The sequence below is a fragment of the Talpa occidentalis genome, unplaced genomic scaffold, assembly GCF_014898055.3.
Source record: "Talpa occidentalis isolate TD23 unplaced genomic scaffold, MPIMG_talOcc4v2.1 talOcc4.2, whole genome shotgun sequence".
Lineage (NCBI taxonomy): Eukaryota > Metazoa > Chordata > Mammalia > Eulipotyphla > Talpidae > Talpa > Talpa occidentalis.
Genome location: NW_023602073.1, coordinates 48,411,808 through 48,427,887, shown reverse-complemented (window position 1 = coordinate 48,427,887; position 16,080 = coordinate 48,411,808). Strand labels below are relative to the sequence as shown.

Sequence of the window (16,080 nt, the reverse complement as noted above, 5' to 3'; positions counted from 1 at the left end):
GGGCTGCTGGAGATTTGGGGGAGTACAGAGACTCAGGAGGTGCTTAAGAGAGAGAGTGGGGGCACTCTGAGTCCAGGGGCAGCTGGAGACAGGAACAAGTTCCAGGAAAACTCCAGGTTTCTGGTTGGGGGCAGGGAACCGGAGCTGTCTGGGATCAAAACCATGAGCCAATGAGTGACATGCCAGTGAGGCATGTGGAGGGAGGCCCAGGACATGGTGGCCCAAGGGCACCAGTACTCAAAGGAGAGGCAGGTACTGGAGAGAGGGAGAGGTCCAGGGGTCGGGAGGTGGTGGGTGAGGGCAGGGTGGATGAGGGAAAGGTAACAGGAAGGCCGGCATTAAAGTGGCCAGGAAGATAAATGAGTTCTGTCCATAGAGACCACTGTGGACAGCAACACTGTGCATCTCATCTCATTTTTATAATACACCCCTTTATATGCCGACCTGAGGTCTAAGGACACCCCTCCTGTCCCTGTATGTCTCTGTCCAGCTCCAGACATAGTGACCACCCAAGCCTCACCCACCACGACCTCTGAGCCTTCCATCAAGCCCCGCCTGGGGGAGCTGGCCATCACAGATGCCACCCCCAACTCCCTGCAACTCTCCTGGACCGTCCCCGAGGGCCAGTTTGACCACTTCCTGATCCAGTACAAGAACGGGGACGGCCAGCCCAAGGTGGTGCGCGTGCCAGGCCACGAGGACACGGCCACCATCTCAGGCCTGGAGCCAGACCACAAGTACAAGATGAACCTGTACGGCTTCCACAATGGCAGGCGCGTGGGCCCCATCTCCACCATTGGGGTGACAGGTGAGTGGACAGAGGAAGCCCCAGGGTGGGGCCCAGCGGGAGGATCACCCTCTCTCTGTGGTTGCTGAGTGGGTGCTGCGGGCCCCTCTGCTGTGGGCTGAGCCTCCTCCTGGTTGTCCTGGGCAGAGCAGGACCTGGGTAAACTGAGCTGGTATACGCACTGGGTCCCCGCAGGGACCCAAAGGCTCCAGGCCTGTCTGTGAGGTGTCAGCTGAGCAGGACCACTCAGCCCGAGGAAGGACTTCCATGCACTGCCGTCAGGGCCCACCATGGCCATGGCTTCTCCGTCCTTGTCCCAGGGCTCCAGGGCCCTCCTGTGGACCCTGCCTCACTCTCTCTGTGTCTCCTTCTTAGCTCCTGATGAAGAGGTCCCCACAGAAGCCATCCCAGAGACCCCGGAGGCCCCCAAGGAGCCTGTCCTGGGGTTGCTGACTGTGAAAGACGCCTCCCCAGACTCGCTGACCCTGTCCTGGACCGTCCCCCAGGGCCACTTTGACTCCTTCACCATCCAGTACAAGGGCAGGGACGGGCCGCAGGTGGTGCATGTTGGAGGCGATGAGAGTGAGGTCACGGTGCAGGGCCTGGAGCCGGGGCGCAAGTACAAGATGAACCTGTATGGCCTGCACGAGGGCCGGCGAGTGGGCCCCGTGTCTACCGTGGGCACGACCGGTGAGTGAGGGGAAAAGTTGATCCCCAGTTTTCCCGCATTTACTCCCCATATCCTTTTCTGGATCTCAGCATGCCTCACTAATGTGCCTGTGGGCCTCCCTTTCCTCCTATGGCAAGTGACTCATCCTGGAATGAGTGAGGTGATGGAGACGTGTCCAGAGACAGGGAGGTCTGTGACCAATGCCTCGTGACCTTAGCCTTCTTCCCCCTCCTGATCCAGAACCTGCAAGGTGCTCAGTAGTTCTGATGAGACTTCCTCAGGCTCCCTAAATGGCCACTTGGTGGCTGAGTATGACTTCAGAGCCAGGTTCTCTGGGTTGAATCCTGCCTGGAGGGACTGATCATTGATTTTATGACTATTCTTTTTTTTTTTTTTTTAAGCTGTATTTATTTATGCATACAAGAACTGGGGTACAGGCCAGAGTTGCGGGGATGGTGAGAGGATTCACCAGAGACAGAGTGGGGAGTTGAACAGGCAGATTGACTGAAACGCCCTGCTGAGGGGAGCAGCAGGCGAGTCAGGAGAGGTCTGCTGCACCATGTGGGTACCTCCCTGGCTGGCTGGAATGGAACTCGTGCTGCAGTGGCTGCAGATAGCTTCATAGGTCAAATCTTAACCCCTTGTGCCACCAGGGTGGCCCGATTTTATGACAATTTTTAACTTCTCTGGGCCATGGATCTCTGCAGAAAGGGGATGATAATAATGGCAACTGCTTCCTATGTTGTGTGAGGATTAGTGCTATTTGTGAATTGCTCCCCTAACACCTGGGGCAGTGAGTACTTCAGAAGAGTTTCCTCCCAGTCATTCATTCCACAGGCCAGGGAAAGCACTTCCTCTCCAGCCCAGGGTCCTGCCATTGACCCCTGGCTCTGCTCTGTTCCATCTGCCCTGCCACAGAGGCTCCCGTGATTCCCCGCCTGGGGGAGCTCGCTGTGGCAGCCGTGACCTCGGACTCAGCACTCCTCTCGTGGACGGTGGCCCAGGGTCCCTTCGACTCCTTCCTGGTCCAATACAAGGATGCGCAGGGGCAGCTCCAGGCAGTGCCCGTGGGTGGAGACCTCCGGGAAGTCACTATCTCAGGTCTAGATCCGGCCCGCAAGTACAAGTTCCTCCTCTTCGGACTCCAGGATGAGAAAAGGCACGGCCCAGTGTCTGCAGAAGCAAAGACCTGTGAGTGGGTGCCGGGGACCGCCCTGGGCCCGGAGCTGCCTGTCTCCTTCGCCCCTGTGTGGCAACGGTTGGAGTTTGTGCTCCACACTGAGACACTCTATTTACCGAAATCCAAGCCCTGAGCTGCCTTTTCCATTTCCTTCCTTGTCCCTGCACCCCTACATCTGAGGGATATTTGCTTTCTTCCCTAGATCCTCTTTGATCCCTACTCCTCTATGCCTCCTTCTCCCCCCCCCCCACCCCCCGCCCCACTGCTTCCTGGCCTGTGGGCTGCTGTGCTCTCCCAGCTCTCAGAGCCCAGCGTTTTGGGAAGTTCTGTTCCCCTCTGTCCCTCTCCATGCACCTCTCTCCTTTCCAGTCCCAGACAGGAAGACTTCTCCCCGACTGGGGGAGCTGACCGTGACAGAGGTGACCCCAGACTCCGTGGGCCTCTCCTGGACGGTCCCTGAGGGTGAATTCGACTCCTTCGTGATCCAGTTCAAGGACAGGGCCGGGCAGACCCAGGTGGTGCCTGTGGCCGCAGACCAGCGCAAGGTCACCATCCCGGGCCTGGAGCCCAATAAGAAATACAAGTTCCTGCTCTACGGGCTGGCAGGCAAGAAGCGGCTGGGCCCCGCCTCCGCTGAGGGCTGCACAGGTGAGTCCCCTCTGTTCCAGAGCTGCCTCTTTCCGAGCCCCCAGAGCCGACCCCATGATCTTCCCTTGAAGTTTCTTCTACTGTCTCCACATGCACCAAAAGCAAGCATTTATCAAGTCCCTACCACGAGTAGGGCACTGTTCTGCGTTTTTCATTTGTATATTTTCCTTCTTTCACTGACTTCCTGTGCCATAAAAAGAATCCAGACTTGGGAGTCAGGCCTGTGTTCAAATTCCAGCTATGGCCATGGGCAAGCCACTCCTTTCTCTTGGACCTCAGTTTCCACACCTGCATAATGGTTATGAATAATACCTTCTGGCACTCAATAAATGTTCATATCCTCTTCCCTCTGTCCAACTCTGAGGCAAGAGGTGGAAAATATTGGAGGGTTTGGCTGCACAAGGACTGTGGAAAAATCTGGTGTTATTGTGCCCATGACTCAGCCCCCCAAGGAAGGGGTGGAGGGGGTCACTGACCCTTACCCCACTCCCAAGAATGTGAGTCATCTTGGCCAGACAAGGATGGGCACAGCGCCAGTTGGGGCCTGGGGCCCTCAGCCTCTATAGTTCTCTTCCCCAAACCCTCATTATGGGGCTGGGTGCTGGTTTCATGGATCCCCATTAGTCAACACCCACCCTACCTAGGCAAGTTTTCCCCGCTCTGCTCTGCCCTTGCTCCCCTGTGGCGGCTCTGGCCCAGTGGTGATGGCGCAGGGCTGGGGAGTAAGGGCAGGAGGCCCAGGCTGATGGTGAGCAAGGGGAGGTCATGGCCAGGTGATGGGAGTCCCTGAGCTTAGCTGGCTACCCAGGACTTACTGTTTGGCAGTGTCTTCCTGACAACCTGGATACTCCCTGGCAGCCTTTCTTCATTCCAGCCACATCACTGCTCAGGGCACTGGGGGAAACTGAGGCCCTGCTCTGCACCCCCAGCTAGCCCTCTCACAAGGGATCTTTTGTGCATTTAATGCACCGTTATCCCAACAGGAGTAGAGGGAGTAGTGGCAGGAGGGAATTTAGGCAGGGACCTGGGGCGGGGAGCAGACCAGGCCACTCAACCTTCTTCCCACAGGGCAGACTGGAGCAGGATCATCTGTCTCCTCAGGTCACTGTCCAAGTGGCCACACTTCAGGGACCCTTTCCAGATCCTCTCATTCCCCAGAAGTGGCCAGGGCTGACATACAAGCAGCTCTTGACAGAGTTCCTTCCCCAACTCTCCCCACAGCTCCCCTGAAGAAGGAGCTGGGGAAGCTGACAGTGACGGATGAGACCCCACACTCTTTGCGCCTCTCATGGACAGTGGTCCAGGGCCCCTTTGAATCCTTCGTGGTCCAGTACCAGGATGCAGAAGGGCAGCTCCAGGCAGTGCCTCTGGCTGCAGACCAGCGGGAGGTCACCATAGAGGGCCTGGTACCCAGCAGGACTTACAACTTCTTGCTCTACGGGCAACTCCGAGGACAGCGCTTGGGCCCCATCTCTGCTCTGGGAATGACAGGTGAGCAGGAGGCTCTGCCTTTGGAATAAAGGGGAAGAGACTGGCAGGAGTGGGTGGGGCGTGAGGAACCCCTGCCCAGGCTCAGGAGGAGGAGTTGTGCAGCAGAGCCAGCTCCAGCGGGGGCCAGGGGCTTGGTCAAAAGCAGGAACCAGGACAGGCAACGCGGAAAGGCTCTGGCATCAGTCCGCAGTCTCCTACCCAGCCGGGCGCTTGCTCTCCTGGGGTCCTATGCCTGCAGGGAAGCTTTCCCCAGATTAGGGCAACTTCCTTCCCATGGATGAGTCAGGAGCATTTTCTCAAATGGAAAATTACTGGAAAACAAAGGGTAAGGGGCACAGAAACCAATAGAAGAGGCTGCACTGATGGGGCCAGCACCTCTTTGGAGTTACCACACGCCCAGATCAGCCTGGCTGGGCAGGTGGGCCGAGCTGGCTGGCGTGAGTCGCCTTTGGTGTTCACTGGACAGCTCCATCGTCAGCCTTCCTCAGGAGGGAGGACCACATACTGTGAGTTCCAGGAGTGCTCAGTGCCTAGGGCAGGTGTCCCTGGCGGGGGTGGGGGGTGGGGTGGCAGCCTGTGTGGTCATCCGGAGTTGGGGTGCTACAGGACATTGGGTCAAGGACGGGAAGCAAGCAACTGACCCAGACACAGCACAGATGCCCCACAGGGGCAGTAAAGCCACAGTGTTGGTGCTCACAGAGGCCCAGGATGGCAGGCGTCCATTCAAAACCAGGGGTATGGCAGCAGATCAAGAGAAAGAAGATGCTAGAAGAGCCTTGGTCCCATTCTTTTTTTTTTTAAAGATTTATTTTTATTTATTTATGCATACGAGAGCTGGCCAGAGGTGTGGGGGATGAGAGGATTCACCAGAGACTGGGTGGGGAGCAGAATAGGTGGATCTACTGAAATGCACTGCTGAGGGGAGCAGTGGGCGACACAGGAGAGGTCTGCTGCGCCATGTGGGTCACCACCCTTGCTGGATCAAACTAATGCTGCAATAGTTTGATAGTGGCTGGCAATAGTGGCTGGCAATAGCTTGATAGTGCTGAGACTTTAACCCCTGAGCCACCATTGGTCTCTCTTTTCTTTACGTAACCAGAACTCATAAAGTCCCTACCTCAGCCTCAGGGATGCCTACCCAGCCTTAGGACTCCCTCTTTGGAAAGTGAGATGGATGGGAAGGGCCCCACTGCACCCCCCAACCCAGCTTCTCTCTTGGGTTTCTCCTGTGCAGCTCCAGAAGTTACGCCAGCCCCCCCTGACTCTGCCACAGAGGCCCCCGAATCTTCTGGAGGGCCCCGTCTAGGGGTGCTGGCAGTGAGTGACGTGGCCCCGGAATCCCTGCGTCTCTCATGGACCGTGGCCCAGGGTCCCTTTGACTCCTTCGTGGTCCAGTATTGGGACACAGATAAGCAGCCCCAGGCCTTGCTCGTGGGTGGCGACCAGGACAAGGTCCTCGTATCAGGCCTGGAGCCCAGCACCTCCTACAAGTTCCTTCTCTACGGTCTCCAGGAAGGAAAGCGGCTGGGACCCATCTCAGCTGAGGGCACCACAGGTACTGCCAGCCAGAGCCCTGCATCTCGGCCTCTCCTACCTGTAGTCTGTGACTGAGAAGATGAAAGGGGGTGCCCAGAACTGATGACTGTAGGGAGAGAACACAAGGAGGGTCCGTGGTGGGAGAAGGGGTGCACTAGCAGCCCTTGGCTCTGTATACACACGTCATCATTACCCCAGCTCCTCATTATCCCCATTTTACAGAGGAAGAAATTGGGATGAGGGTGGGTTAGCAGAGGGGGCTGCCCCAGGTCACTGAGCCAGTGTGTCTCTGTTGCCCACCCATTCTGTGCAGGGCCTGCTCCTGCCGGGCTGACCCCAGGGGAGTTGGGGCCGCACCTGTCCCAGCTGTCCGTGACTGATGTGACCACCAGTTCCATGAGGCTCAGCTGGGAGGCCCCACCTGGGGCCTTCGACTCCTTCCTGCTGCGTTTTGGGATCCCATTACCAAGCACTCTGGAGCCATACCCACGTCCCCAGCTGTACCGGGACCTGAAGGTGCCAGGGACACAGCACTGGGCTGTGCTCCGGGACCTGAGCCCGGGGACCCTTTACAGCCTGATGCTGTATGGACTGCGCGGGCCTCACAAGGCGGACAGCATCCAGGGCACTGCCCGCACCCTCAGCCCAGGTGGGTCCCACACTGGGCACATTCTAGCTGGCCCAAAATGGGAGGTCTCTGTGCTTCATAGGGTGGGTGTGGTGCTTGGACGGCTCCGAGGCATTATCGAGTGACTTCTGTTTCCAGGTCTAGAGGAAAGGGGTGGTGGTGAGCTGTCTGGAGTTGCGGGGGTGCAGGGAGGACTTGGAACTCTGGGACAGGAACCTCCTTGCCCAGTGCCCTCACCAGCATTCCTTGGCACTGCTTCCCGCAGTTCTGGAGAGTCCCCGTGACCTCAATTTCAGTGAAGTTGGGGAGACCTCAGCCAAGGTCCACTGGGCGCCTCCACCATCTAGAGTGGACAGCTTCAAAGTTTCCTACCAGCTGGCGGATGGAGGTGACACCCTTTTGCTCATGTCCTCAATGCTCTCATTTCTCTGCTCCCTCTGCCACTTCCCCCACCCCACCCCTACGTCCCTCTTGCTTCCCTGGGCGAACTCCCAAACCTAATGTTTCAGGGGAGCCACAGAGCGTGCAGGTGGATGGCGGGGCCCAGACCCAGAAACTCGAGGGGCTGGTTCCAGGCACTCGGTATGAGGTGACCGTGGTCTCTGTCCGTGGCTTTGAGGAGAGCGAGCCTCTCACAGGCTTCCTCAACACCGGTGAGTGGATCAGGGCTCAGGCAGAAGGTGGGGGAGGAAATAAGGGCATGGGCGGGAGTGGGGAGAGAGTGAGGTGGGAAAGGGTTAGTGGAGGCTCCCTTCAGAGGAGAGGCCTGGCAGCTTGGAAGGGTTAGGGGTGGGCATCGTGGGTCAGTTCTGAACCCCTCCCTTCTCCCAGTTTCTGACGGCCCCACCAATTTGCATGCGCTGAACTTGACGAATGCATCCGTCGTGCTGCATTGGACACCCCCACACATCCCGGTGGACGAATATGATGTCCGGGTGACAGCCCCAGAGGGTGAGCTGGGCTGAGGTTTCTGGAGGGAACTTGTCCAGGGTGGGGAGAGGAGAGGGCAAGCTGGAATCCAGCAGGGGATGGGGCAGACACTGACCTCCCCACTTCCACACCCAGCCCCCTCTGTGCAGGGCTCAGCCCCTGGCAGCGCTGTGGACTACCTGGTGACTGGCCTCGAGCAAAAAACTAACTACACTGCCACGGTGACGGGCGTTCGGGGCCCTAACTTCACCTCCCCAGCCAGCATCACCTTCACCACAGGTAAAGCCTATGAGGCATGTGGGGCTGGGATTGGGGGTGCAGCAGAGGGAGAGGAAGTGCTTGGGAGCCAAGATGGGCTGCATCTCCATCTTCTCTTTCTTCCTCCCCCTTCCAGGATTGGAGCCCCCCGGGAACTTGGAGGCCAAGAGAGTGACCCCCCGCACAGCCCTGCTCACTTGGACTGAGCCCCAAGATCCACCAACTGGCTACCTGCTCAGCTTTAGCACCCCTGGCGAGCAGACACAGGTGCCCCCACCCCTGCAATCACCCATGGCCAGCTCCCCTCCCTGCATTCCCTTCTAGGCGGTGCAGTCTCCACCTCAGCCTCGCTCCTGATCGCCCCTCATTGTCCCACAGGAGATCCTGCTCCCTGGAGGCGTCACCTCTCACGAGCTCCTGGGTCTCTTTCCCTCCACCCCCTACAACGCATGGCTGAGGGCCATGTGGGGTGAGAGCTTCACGCTGCCCGTGTCCACCTCCTTCACCACCGGTACTCGCGCCCCGGACCTGCGCTCAGGGCTGAGGGGAAGAGGGTGTAGGGGTTGGAACAAGGACAAGCCCTTCAATCTCCTCTCCCCACCCAGGTGGACTGCGGGTCCCCTTCCCCCGGGACTGCGGGGAGGAGATGCAGAACGGGGCCGGCACCAGCAGGGCCACCACCGTCTTCCTCAACGGCAACCGCGAGCGGCCCCTGAACGTGTTCTGCGACATGGAGACCGATGGGGGTGGCTGGCTGGTGCGTGGCCGCCAGAAGCCCGGGGCCCTGCACAGGGCAGGGGCTGCTGCTCCGGTGCCCTAGACTGAGTGAGGGCCCCCCACCTGCTTCCTAGGTGTTCCAGCGCCGCATGGATGGACAGACAGACTTCTGGAGGGACTGGGAGGACTATGCCCACGGTTTTGGGAACGTCTCCAGGGAGTTCTGGCTGGGTCAGTGCCTCAGGGATTGGGAGACCAGGGAAGGGCCGGGAGGCCTGTGGACACCGGGACCCTGATGGGAACATGCTTCCCACCCCAGGCAACGAGGCCCTGCACAGCCTGACCAAAGCCGGAGACTACTCCATGCGCGTAGACCTGCGGGCTGGGGACGAGGCCGTGTTTGCCCAGTACGACTCCTTCCGAGTAGATTCGGCCGCTGAGTTCTACCGCCTCCACGTGGAGGGCTACCATGGCACTGCAGGTGAGGGCTGGGGCGAGAGGGCGGGGGGGGGGCGCCTGGCAAGGCTGGGGGGGCCCTCATGCTCCGTCCACTCTTCACCCAGGGGACTCCATGAGCTACCACAGCGGCAGTGTCTTTTCCGCCCGTGACCGAGACCCCAATAACTTGCTCATCTCCTGCGCTGTCTCTTACCGCGGGGCCTGGTGGTACAAGAACTGCCACTATGCCAACCTCAACGGGCTCTACGGGAGCACAGTGGACCACCAGGTGAGGGGCCTGGAAGCAGCACAGAGCTGGGGTGGCTGGGGCTCACCCACCTGGGTAGGGTACGCAGTGTGAAGGGACAAGGTCCTGGGCCCCGCGGTGCCTGGGGGCCTCGTCTGTGAAACAGGACACTCATGCCAGTCTCACCAAGGTATGTCACGGAGGAGACAATTTATTGGATGGAAAGGGACAGCTCCCGGCTAAGCCTCTGTCCTCTGCAGTCGAGGGCTATGGAGGGAGCAGGGTGGGGGGAGCAGAGAGCAGGTCTGGCTCTGACACTCTCTCCACGACACCCTTCCCAGGGAGTGAGCTGGTACTACTGGAAGGGCTTTGAGTTCTCTGTGCCCTTCACGGAAATGAAGTTGAGACCAAGAAACTACCAGCCTCCAGCCCAGGGAGACTGAGCGCTGCTCGCGGCTCCCGCGCCCCCGTATGACTGCCGCGCACTGAGGGGTCGCGCCCAGAGAAGAGCCAGGGGCCACCTTCAGCACCCAGCCACTGGAGCCTTCTCCACGATCTCACAGCACTATGTTTACAGGGGGGAGGGGAGGGGTTTGTGTGGGAGCAATAAAAGGAGAAACTGAGGAAGGTGTGTGTCCTGCGCTGTCACCGGTGCTCCCCCGGGTCCAAGCCCCTCTACCCCCTGGGCTGCAGCCGCACCTGGAAAGGCTGGATCTTGAGGTTGGTGCCTAAGTGGGGCTGGGGCTGCAGGGAGGGCAGGGCGCCCTCGGGCGGCAGCAGCGTGAAGGCCTGGAGCAGTTTCACCAGCACTACATAGAGTTCCAAGCGTGCCAGCGGCTCCCCCAGGCATATGCGGGACCCACAGCCGAAGGCCAGCGAACTAGGATTTGGGTCACGGTCCAGAAAGCGATCTGTGGGGTGGGAGAACAGATCTGGGGGTCAGCCAGCTTCACAGCCTCAGCTTCCCCTGCACCACTGACACCCGGCCCCGCCGCTCACCTGGCCGGAACTCATGTGGCTGCTCCCAGACAGTCTCGTCCAGGTGGGCACCTTGGAGGTTGGGGATGATGACTGTGCCTTTGGGGATGTCATAGCCGAGGATGCTAAGGGTGGAGTAGAGTTAGATACCTGCCAAGACCCCCTTTCAGAACCACTCATCCCTACCTCTCTGGAGTCACCTGCTGGACCGTGTAGCACGGTGTGGCAAGGCCAAGGGCACCACAGGCCGCAGGCGCAGCACCTCAGCGATGGTGGCATTGAGCAAGGGCAGCCGTGCACGGTCCTTGTATGGAATTCGGGAGCCTGAGGCGCTGGGGCCCAGCTCTCGATCCACCTCCTCCTGCAGCCGCTGCTGAATCTGGGAAATGCGGACAAGTCTGGCGTCTGAGTCTGAGTCCTGCTAGCAGACCCGCAGCTCCCAGCCTCCGGCCACTCCCCGGCACACACTGCAGCAGCCTTGGTGCCCACTGGGAGATGCTCCCCCTGGGCCAACACCCTGCATTGGGCTGAGTGAACTGGGTCTCTATGGCCCTGGCCAGGCTGCCAGGAAGGAGCCTGTTGCCTGCCCCCAGTGCACACCTCAGGGTGATGAAGCAAGAACACCACAGCCCAGGAGAGAGTGATCGCTGTGGTCTCCGTGCCACCGATGAAAAGGTCCACCACAGACATGTGCACGTGCCCTTCATGGAGGTGTCCAGGGCCATTCTCCTCTCGCAGCTCCCCTATCCCCTGCAGCATGTAGTCCATCAAGTCCCTCCACAGGCCTGCCACCATGCTCTCCTGGGGCGGGGGGAGGAACCAGCTGAGAGCCCCACTTGGGGAGAGGGCTGGGGCTGCAGCAGACCCAGGAACATGCCCAGCTCTGGGGCAGTAGCATCCCTGGCGGTGGGCTCAGGGGAGCCCGGTCCCCACCTTGTGCTGCATCAGCTGCTTCTCTACAAGGCGGTCCCTTTTCTCCACGGCCTGCTTCAGCCTCCAGAGGCCTGGGTTGGGGAAGAACTGGGCAGAGTAGCAGAGTTGGAGCAGCTGGGAAGAAAATCTGCTCCCCCAATCCCACCCTTTCTCCCAGGTCCCAGGCCTTTCTGGGCTCTACCGCCTCACCCTGAGAATAGGAAAGATATCCAAAATTTGGACAGACCAGTGGTCCCAGGTTTCCATCAAGTCCTGAACACTGTTGTAAAAGGCATGTGATAACGTATTCTCCTGCAAAAACAGAGGGACTCATTTCAGTTCTGGATCAGGGTCAGGGAGGGGCTAAAAATTGTACCCAAGCATAGGTGAGGGCAAGAGAGCCTTGACCTTGTCTCCAAAGGTGAGGTAACAGATGACGCTGCAGGTAAGGAGAGAGAATTCCTTCTGGATGGTCACAGGGGTGCCCGCCTGGGCTCGCATGCGCTGTGGGGACAGAGCATGAGTTAAACAGGCTGAGGACTGACAGGGGAGGTGGGGCCGACCCCGGTGACCATGGGGCTCCAGCCTCACCTCGCAGAACTCCTGGGTCAGCTTCTCCACCAGGGGCTCCGCGGAGCTGCGCATAGCCAGCAGCAGGGCTGAGCGGGTGAGCTTCTTGTGGGCCTTCCAGAGCAGGGAGTAGTCCCCCAGCGCGAGGTCCTCAGAGTAGTGTGGCATCATCCTGTCTGCCATTGGGTGGGTGGAGGAGAGGAGGGGTCAAATTGACCAAGGAAGCCCAGGGCCTGACCTTCCCTGCCAAACCCCAGCTCCTGCTTCTTCCTTCCAGAAAAACCCCACCCCTTACAAGATGGGTTTTGGGGTCTGCCGGCAAAGTCCTCCCGCTTCTTGACCATGGCTTCCTCGATGGTCCTCTTAGAGTTCAGCACCACCACATCTGGGGGAAAGGCAAAGCAGGACATCAGCAGGGAGAGGACCCCACGTGCCCACTGTGGTGGGGCCGGGCAGGGAGCGGGTGCTCACCTTGCAGCCCAAGGCGCAGTCTGTAAATAGGCCCGAGCTTCTGAGTCAGGGTAAGCAGATAGATGGGGAGGTCAGGCTGTCGCAGGTGCAGAAAGCCAGGGACTAGAGGGGGGAGGTGGAGGCTCCTGAGCTTCCACTGGTTCCACAGCAGGCGGGTGCCAGCCAGCAGGACCAGCAGCAGCAGCAGCACTCCGAGGGGCAGCATGGCCAGAGACCGCGCATGAGGCCCTGGCCCGGCCACTTATAGATTCTGGGACTCCCATCTACCTTGCTCCTCAGGCTGTTCTGGAACTGCCCCGAGCCCTCCCCTCAAGTCCTTGCCTACAGTACCCCCCCCCTCCTCCCTCAGAATAACACATTTCTGGGCAGGCACCAGAGTGGTGGCCTTGGGGCATCTCCTTCAAAAAAAAAAAACATTTCTCTTCTTTGAAGAGCAGGAACTGCAATAGTGACCTTTCTTCCACAGCCAGGATCATCAGCTTACTGGCTCCATGTCAACCATGCAAGAAAATGTGTGCACTCTGGCCTGCGCCTTCCACCCCATGCCATCTTGGACCAGCTTATTGCCTCGGAGTTTGTCTCAGAAAGGGGCCTCCCTGCCTAACCTGCCCTCCAGAAGTGCCTAAACAAAATGAGATGAAAGTTATCAGTGTGTTTTTCTTTAACTTACAGAGAGTGACCCTATAGCTAGTTTGCCTGGCTGACCCCAATTTCTACCTATAGATATATATTACAATATACCTGATACTCTTTAGTTGTAAGAAGAGACCACCTTGAGCTGACTGAGGCCAAAAATAAGAATTGTATACAAATACAGAGGGACCTCACAGAACAGAGAGCAGGGAAGCAGGAGAAAGGACCTCACTGCCTTGGAAGGCCAGGGACCAGAAATGGAAAAGTCCTAGAGAGTTTCCTCACTCTTCAGCCCTCCCCCTTCCACGTTCACTGTCCCCTCCTCTCTCTGCTGGCCAAGCTGCTTACATTCCCAGGTGCCTTGGGGGTCAGAGTCCAGAGGTTACAGGTCCAGTCCCAGGGGGAGTGGGGATTCCCAGCAGGATGGAACATGGCCCCCATGGATTCCAAAGTCCCCAGGAAGGAGGTCAATAGTCACAGCCAGATTCAGGGGTCCAGCCCTACTTTGGAGGCTTAGCCATAAGGGGTGATTTCTGGACTAAGCAGGGCTTTTAGGAACCCCTTTTGTGGGTTGAGGAAGCAGCTGAGAGGCTTAGAGGAGGGACTTGGGGAGAAGTGACACCAAGGCTGTGGCAAGGCCCAGTGAGAGATCAGGACTGATTGGGGCTGGGACTAGGAGCCTGTTGGTGAGCTGAGGCCCAGGCTATTCCCAACTCCCTGGCTCTGTGAAATGTGTGTGATGGGGTGGGGGGCGGGGGCGGTACTGGAGGGAGACATTCTTCCCTCAGAGCTTCTAGAATACAGGCTGTGCAGCTGAAGAGTCAAATGAAGATCCCACCTGTGCCACCCAGGAGCTTGAAGAGTTAACCCCTGGAGGCCCTGGTGGTAGAGGTTCAGGCTCAATTGGGATCTGTGCCCAGGATCTCTATCTCTAAATGGGTGGAATTTCTGGGGTTGAGCAAGAGCAGTAGTAACTTTCCTCGTAGTTGGCCTCCTAGATCTAGGCCCAGTCTTGTCACAAGTACAGCTGAATCCCTGGTTCTTATGAATTTCTGCCTTCACCATGCCCACTGGCTTTGGGAGACAGATCTGATAGGCAGTCACAGGGCCATGTAAACAACAGAGGAAGCCTCTGAAATACAGGGCAAGGACAGAACCTCTCAAAGTTGTGTAAAGAGGAAGCGACTCACTTGAAAGGATAGTGACCTAGAAAACTGGCATGCTTGTGAACTCCATAAATTGACTCCATTTATCTTGCCAACCCTGTCTTGTCTACTGCTCCTCCAAATCCAAATTCCAGATATGACTAATTGCATGCAGTGTTCCCATGTGCTGTCCTGCACTCTGACCTCTGAACTTTTTAGTCTCCTTCTTCTGCCTCAAAACCCCTCATCTACGTGACTCTTCTACCCCCCATTTTCTTTTCTTTTCTTTTCTTTTTTTTGTGGGACCCTCGCCGGTGGCTGGGGATCAAACTGGCACTGCAGAGGCTGCGGGTAGCCTCGCAACCCAGCGCTCAACCACTGCGCCACCCGGGGAGGCCCGAACCCCCCATTTTCTACCTGACTCCTCAGCCTTCAGAATCCAACTTAGAAGCCTCCCTTGCCCACTCCTCATAATCACCCAGACTGGGTCAGTTGCCCCAACTATGTGCCCCTCAGAACCACACAGCTGCCTCATATCACACCTGTCACAGAGGAGGGGGACCTGGCACAGGCTATGACACAGAATGAGAGTTCCATGGATTTCTAGTCTGTGATTGAGTGACTGGCTGCTGAACATCTCAGTTTCCATCAAAACTAATCTCAGGGGCCTCCCCGGTGGCGCAGCGGTTGAGCGCTCGGTTGCGAAGCTGCCCGCAGCCTCTGCGGTGCCGGTTCGATCCCCGGCTGCTCCCTGGCCTCCGGAGGAGGGTCCCACATGGCGTGCAGACCTCTCCTGCTGCCCGCTGAGCCCCTCAGCAGTGTACTTCGGTCCTTCTGCCTGCTCTGCTCCCTGCTCTGGCTCTGGTGAATTCTCTCACCCTCCCACGCTTCTGACTGTACCCAGGGCATGTATAAACAAAAAACAAACAAACAAAATAAATAAATAAATAAAGCATGCCTCTATTTAAAAAAAAAAAAAAAAACTAATCTCAGCAAATTTATCTAGATGGATTTTAAGGTCAGCCCTGAAGATCTAAGGTGTGCCAAAAGTGTTGACCAAATTGGGTCTTTCACTTGCCCCCCAGAAAGCTAAACTCTGAATGTCTTTTCACAAAGGAGCTTTTTATACAAGGTGATTACCAAGGGAATCACGTGGCTAATACCCTTAGAGAAGCGGCTCCCTGATGGCGGGTCTGTGATTATATACGGGGTGGATGATGGCCAAGAGGTGTGCGGATGCCAGGAGACAAGGGGCAGGGTAGGTGGCATGAGGCACGGTGTGTATCTTCTTCAGCAGGACATGTACCTTCAGGGTTAACAGCCCATAACAACCGGAGACACTTGCCCTTGTGCTGCTGACCTAGTTTCTAAAGGTAGCTGGAATACACTTGGAGAATAAATCACAAGAGGGGAGTAGTGCGGGGAAAGGGAGAATAAAGGCTACGTAGTATTTGATTCCGCTTAAAGTTTCCCAACAAAAAGTTTAAGCCACAAGTTGGGGAGAGTGGATCTGGCTACAGCGCCACCAAATGGGGAGACCTGGCAGGCAGGTGTGTGTGGGGGGTCGACCTCAGTATAACAGTTGTCTCCTCAGCATTGACAAACACACCAAGGTCAGCCTTTCAGTTTGTTGAAAATCAGTACCCAGATGAAGACATCAAGGCTGTGGGCGGCATGGCTCTGGGACAGTTAACCTAATGACCCTGATAAATAGAGCAAAGGTCTATAGGCCTTGAGCAGGCCAGGTTGCAGCTAAACACAACAGACCCCAGAATGCCAGCTGCACAAGGATGGAGTGGGAGATGGGCTGGCAGCCGCTCCTGAGGCAGAAAAGCTGAGGT

The 16,080-nt window shown here is 57.8% G+C and overlaps 2 protein-coding genes across 2 annotated transcripts in view; one reads left to right on the top strand and one right to left on the bottom strand.

The window, feature by feature from the left end:
- Positions 1–10,173, top strand: part of TNXB (tenascin XB) — a 58,702-nt gene extending 48,529 nt beyond the window's left edge. Inside the window, 18 exon segments of the mRNA XM_037519442.2 lie at positions 491–808; positions 1,163–1,477; positions 2,376–2,648; positions 3,007–3,285; positions 4,507–4,776; positions 6,011–6,331; positions 6,626–6,961; positions 7,206–7,328; positions 7,450–7,593; positions 7,772–7,891; positions 8,006–8,149; positions 8,265–8,395; positions 8,507–8,639; positions 8,734–8,885; positions 8,980–9,076; positions 9,165–9,326; positions 9,409–9,572; positions 9,872–10,173. Coding sequence (XP_037375339.1) covers positions 491–808; positions 1,163–1,477; positions 2,376–2,648; positions 3,007–3,285; positions 4,507–4,776; positions 6,011–6,331; positions 6,626–6,961; positions 7,206–7,328; positions 7,450–7,593; positions 7,772–7,891; positions 8,006–8,149; positions 8,265–8,395; positions 8,507–8,639; positions 8,734–8,885; positions 8,980–9,076; positions 9,165–9,326; positions 9,409–9,572; positions 9,872–9,973 — 3,584 coding nt within the window. The 3' untranslated portion in view covers positions 9,974–10,173.
- Positions 9,720–12,666, bottom strand: LOC119252239 (steroid 21-hydroxylase). The gene is made up of 10 exons (XM_037519443.2): positions 12,462–12,666; positions 12,286–12,375; positions 12,012–12,166; positions 11,829–11,924; positions 11,631–11,732; positions 11,442–11,528; positions 11,109–11,309; positions 10,709–10,887; positions 10,530–10,633; positions 9,720–10,441 (listed from the first exon to the last, which is right to left on the bottom strand). The coding sequence occupies exons 1-10, from the start codon at positions 12,664–12,666 to the stop codon at positions 10,206–10,208; spliced, it is 1,455 nt and encodes a 484-aa protein (XP_037375340.1). The 3' UTR covers positions 9,720–10,205.
- Positions 12,667–16,080: the final 3,414 nt, after the last annotated feature.

Bases quoted from the DNA above. Each gene is read 5' to 3' on its own strand.
- LOC119252239 (XM_037519443.2), bottom strand. From the start codon at position 12,666: ATGCTGCCCCTCGGAGTGCTGCTGCTGCTGCTGGTCCTGCTGGCTGGC. The intron at 11,925-12,011 runs GTGAGGCTGGAG...CTGTCCCCACAG, and splicing joins TGACCCAGGAGTTCTGCGAG to CGCATGCGAGCCCAGGCGGG. The intron at 11,529-11,630 runs GTGAGGCGGTAG...TACTCTGCCCAG, and splicing joins ATATCTTTCCTATTCTCAGG to TTCTTCCCCAACCCAGGCCT.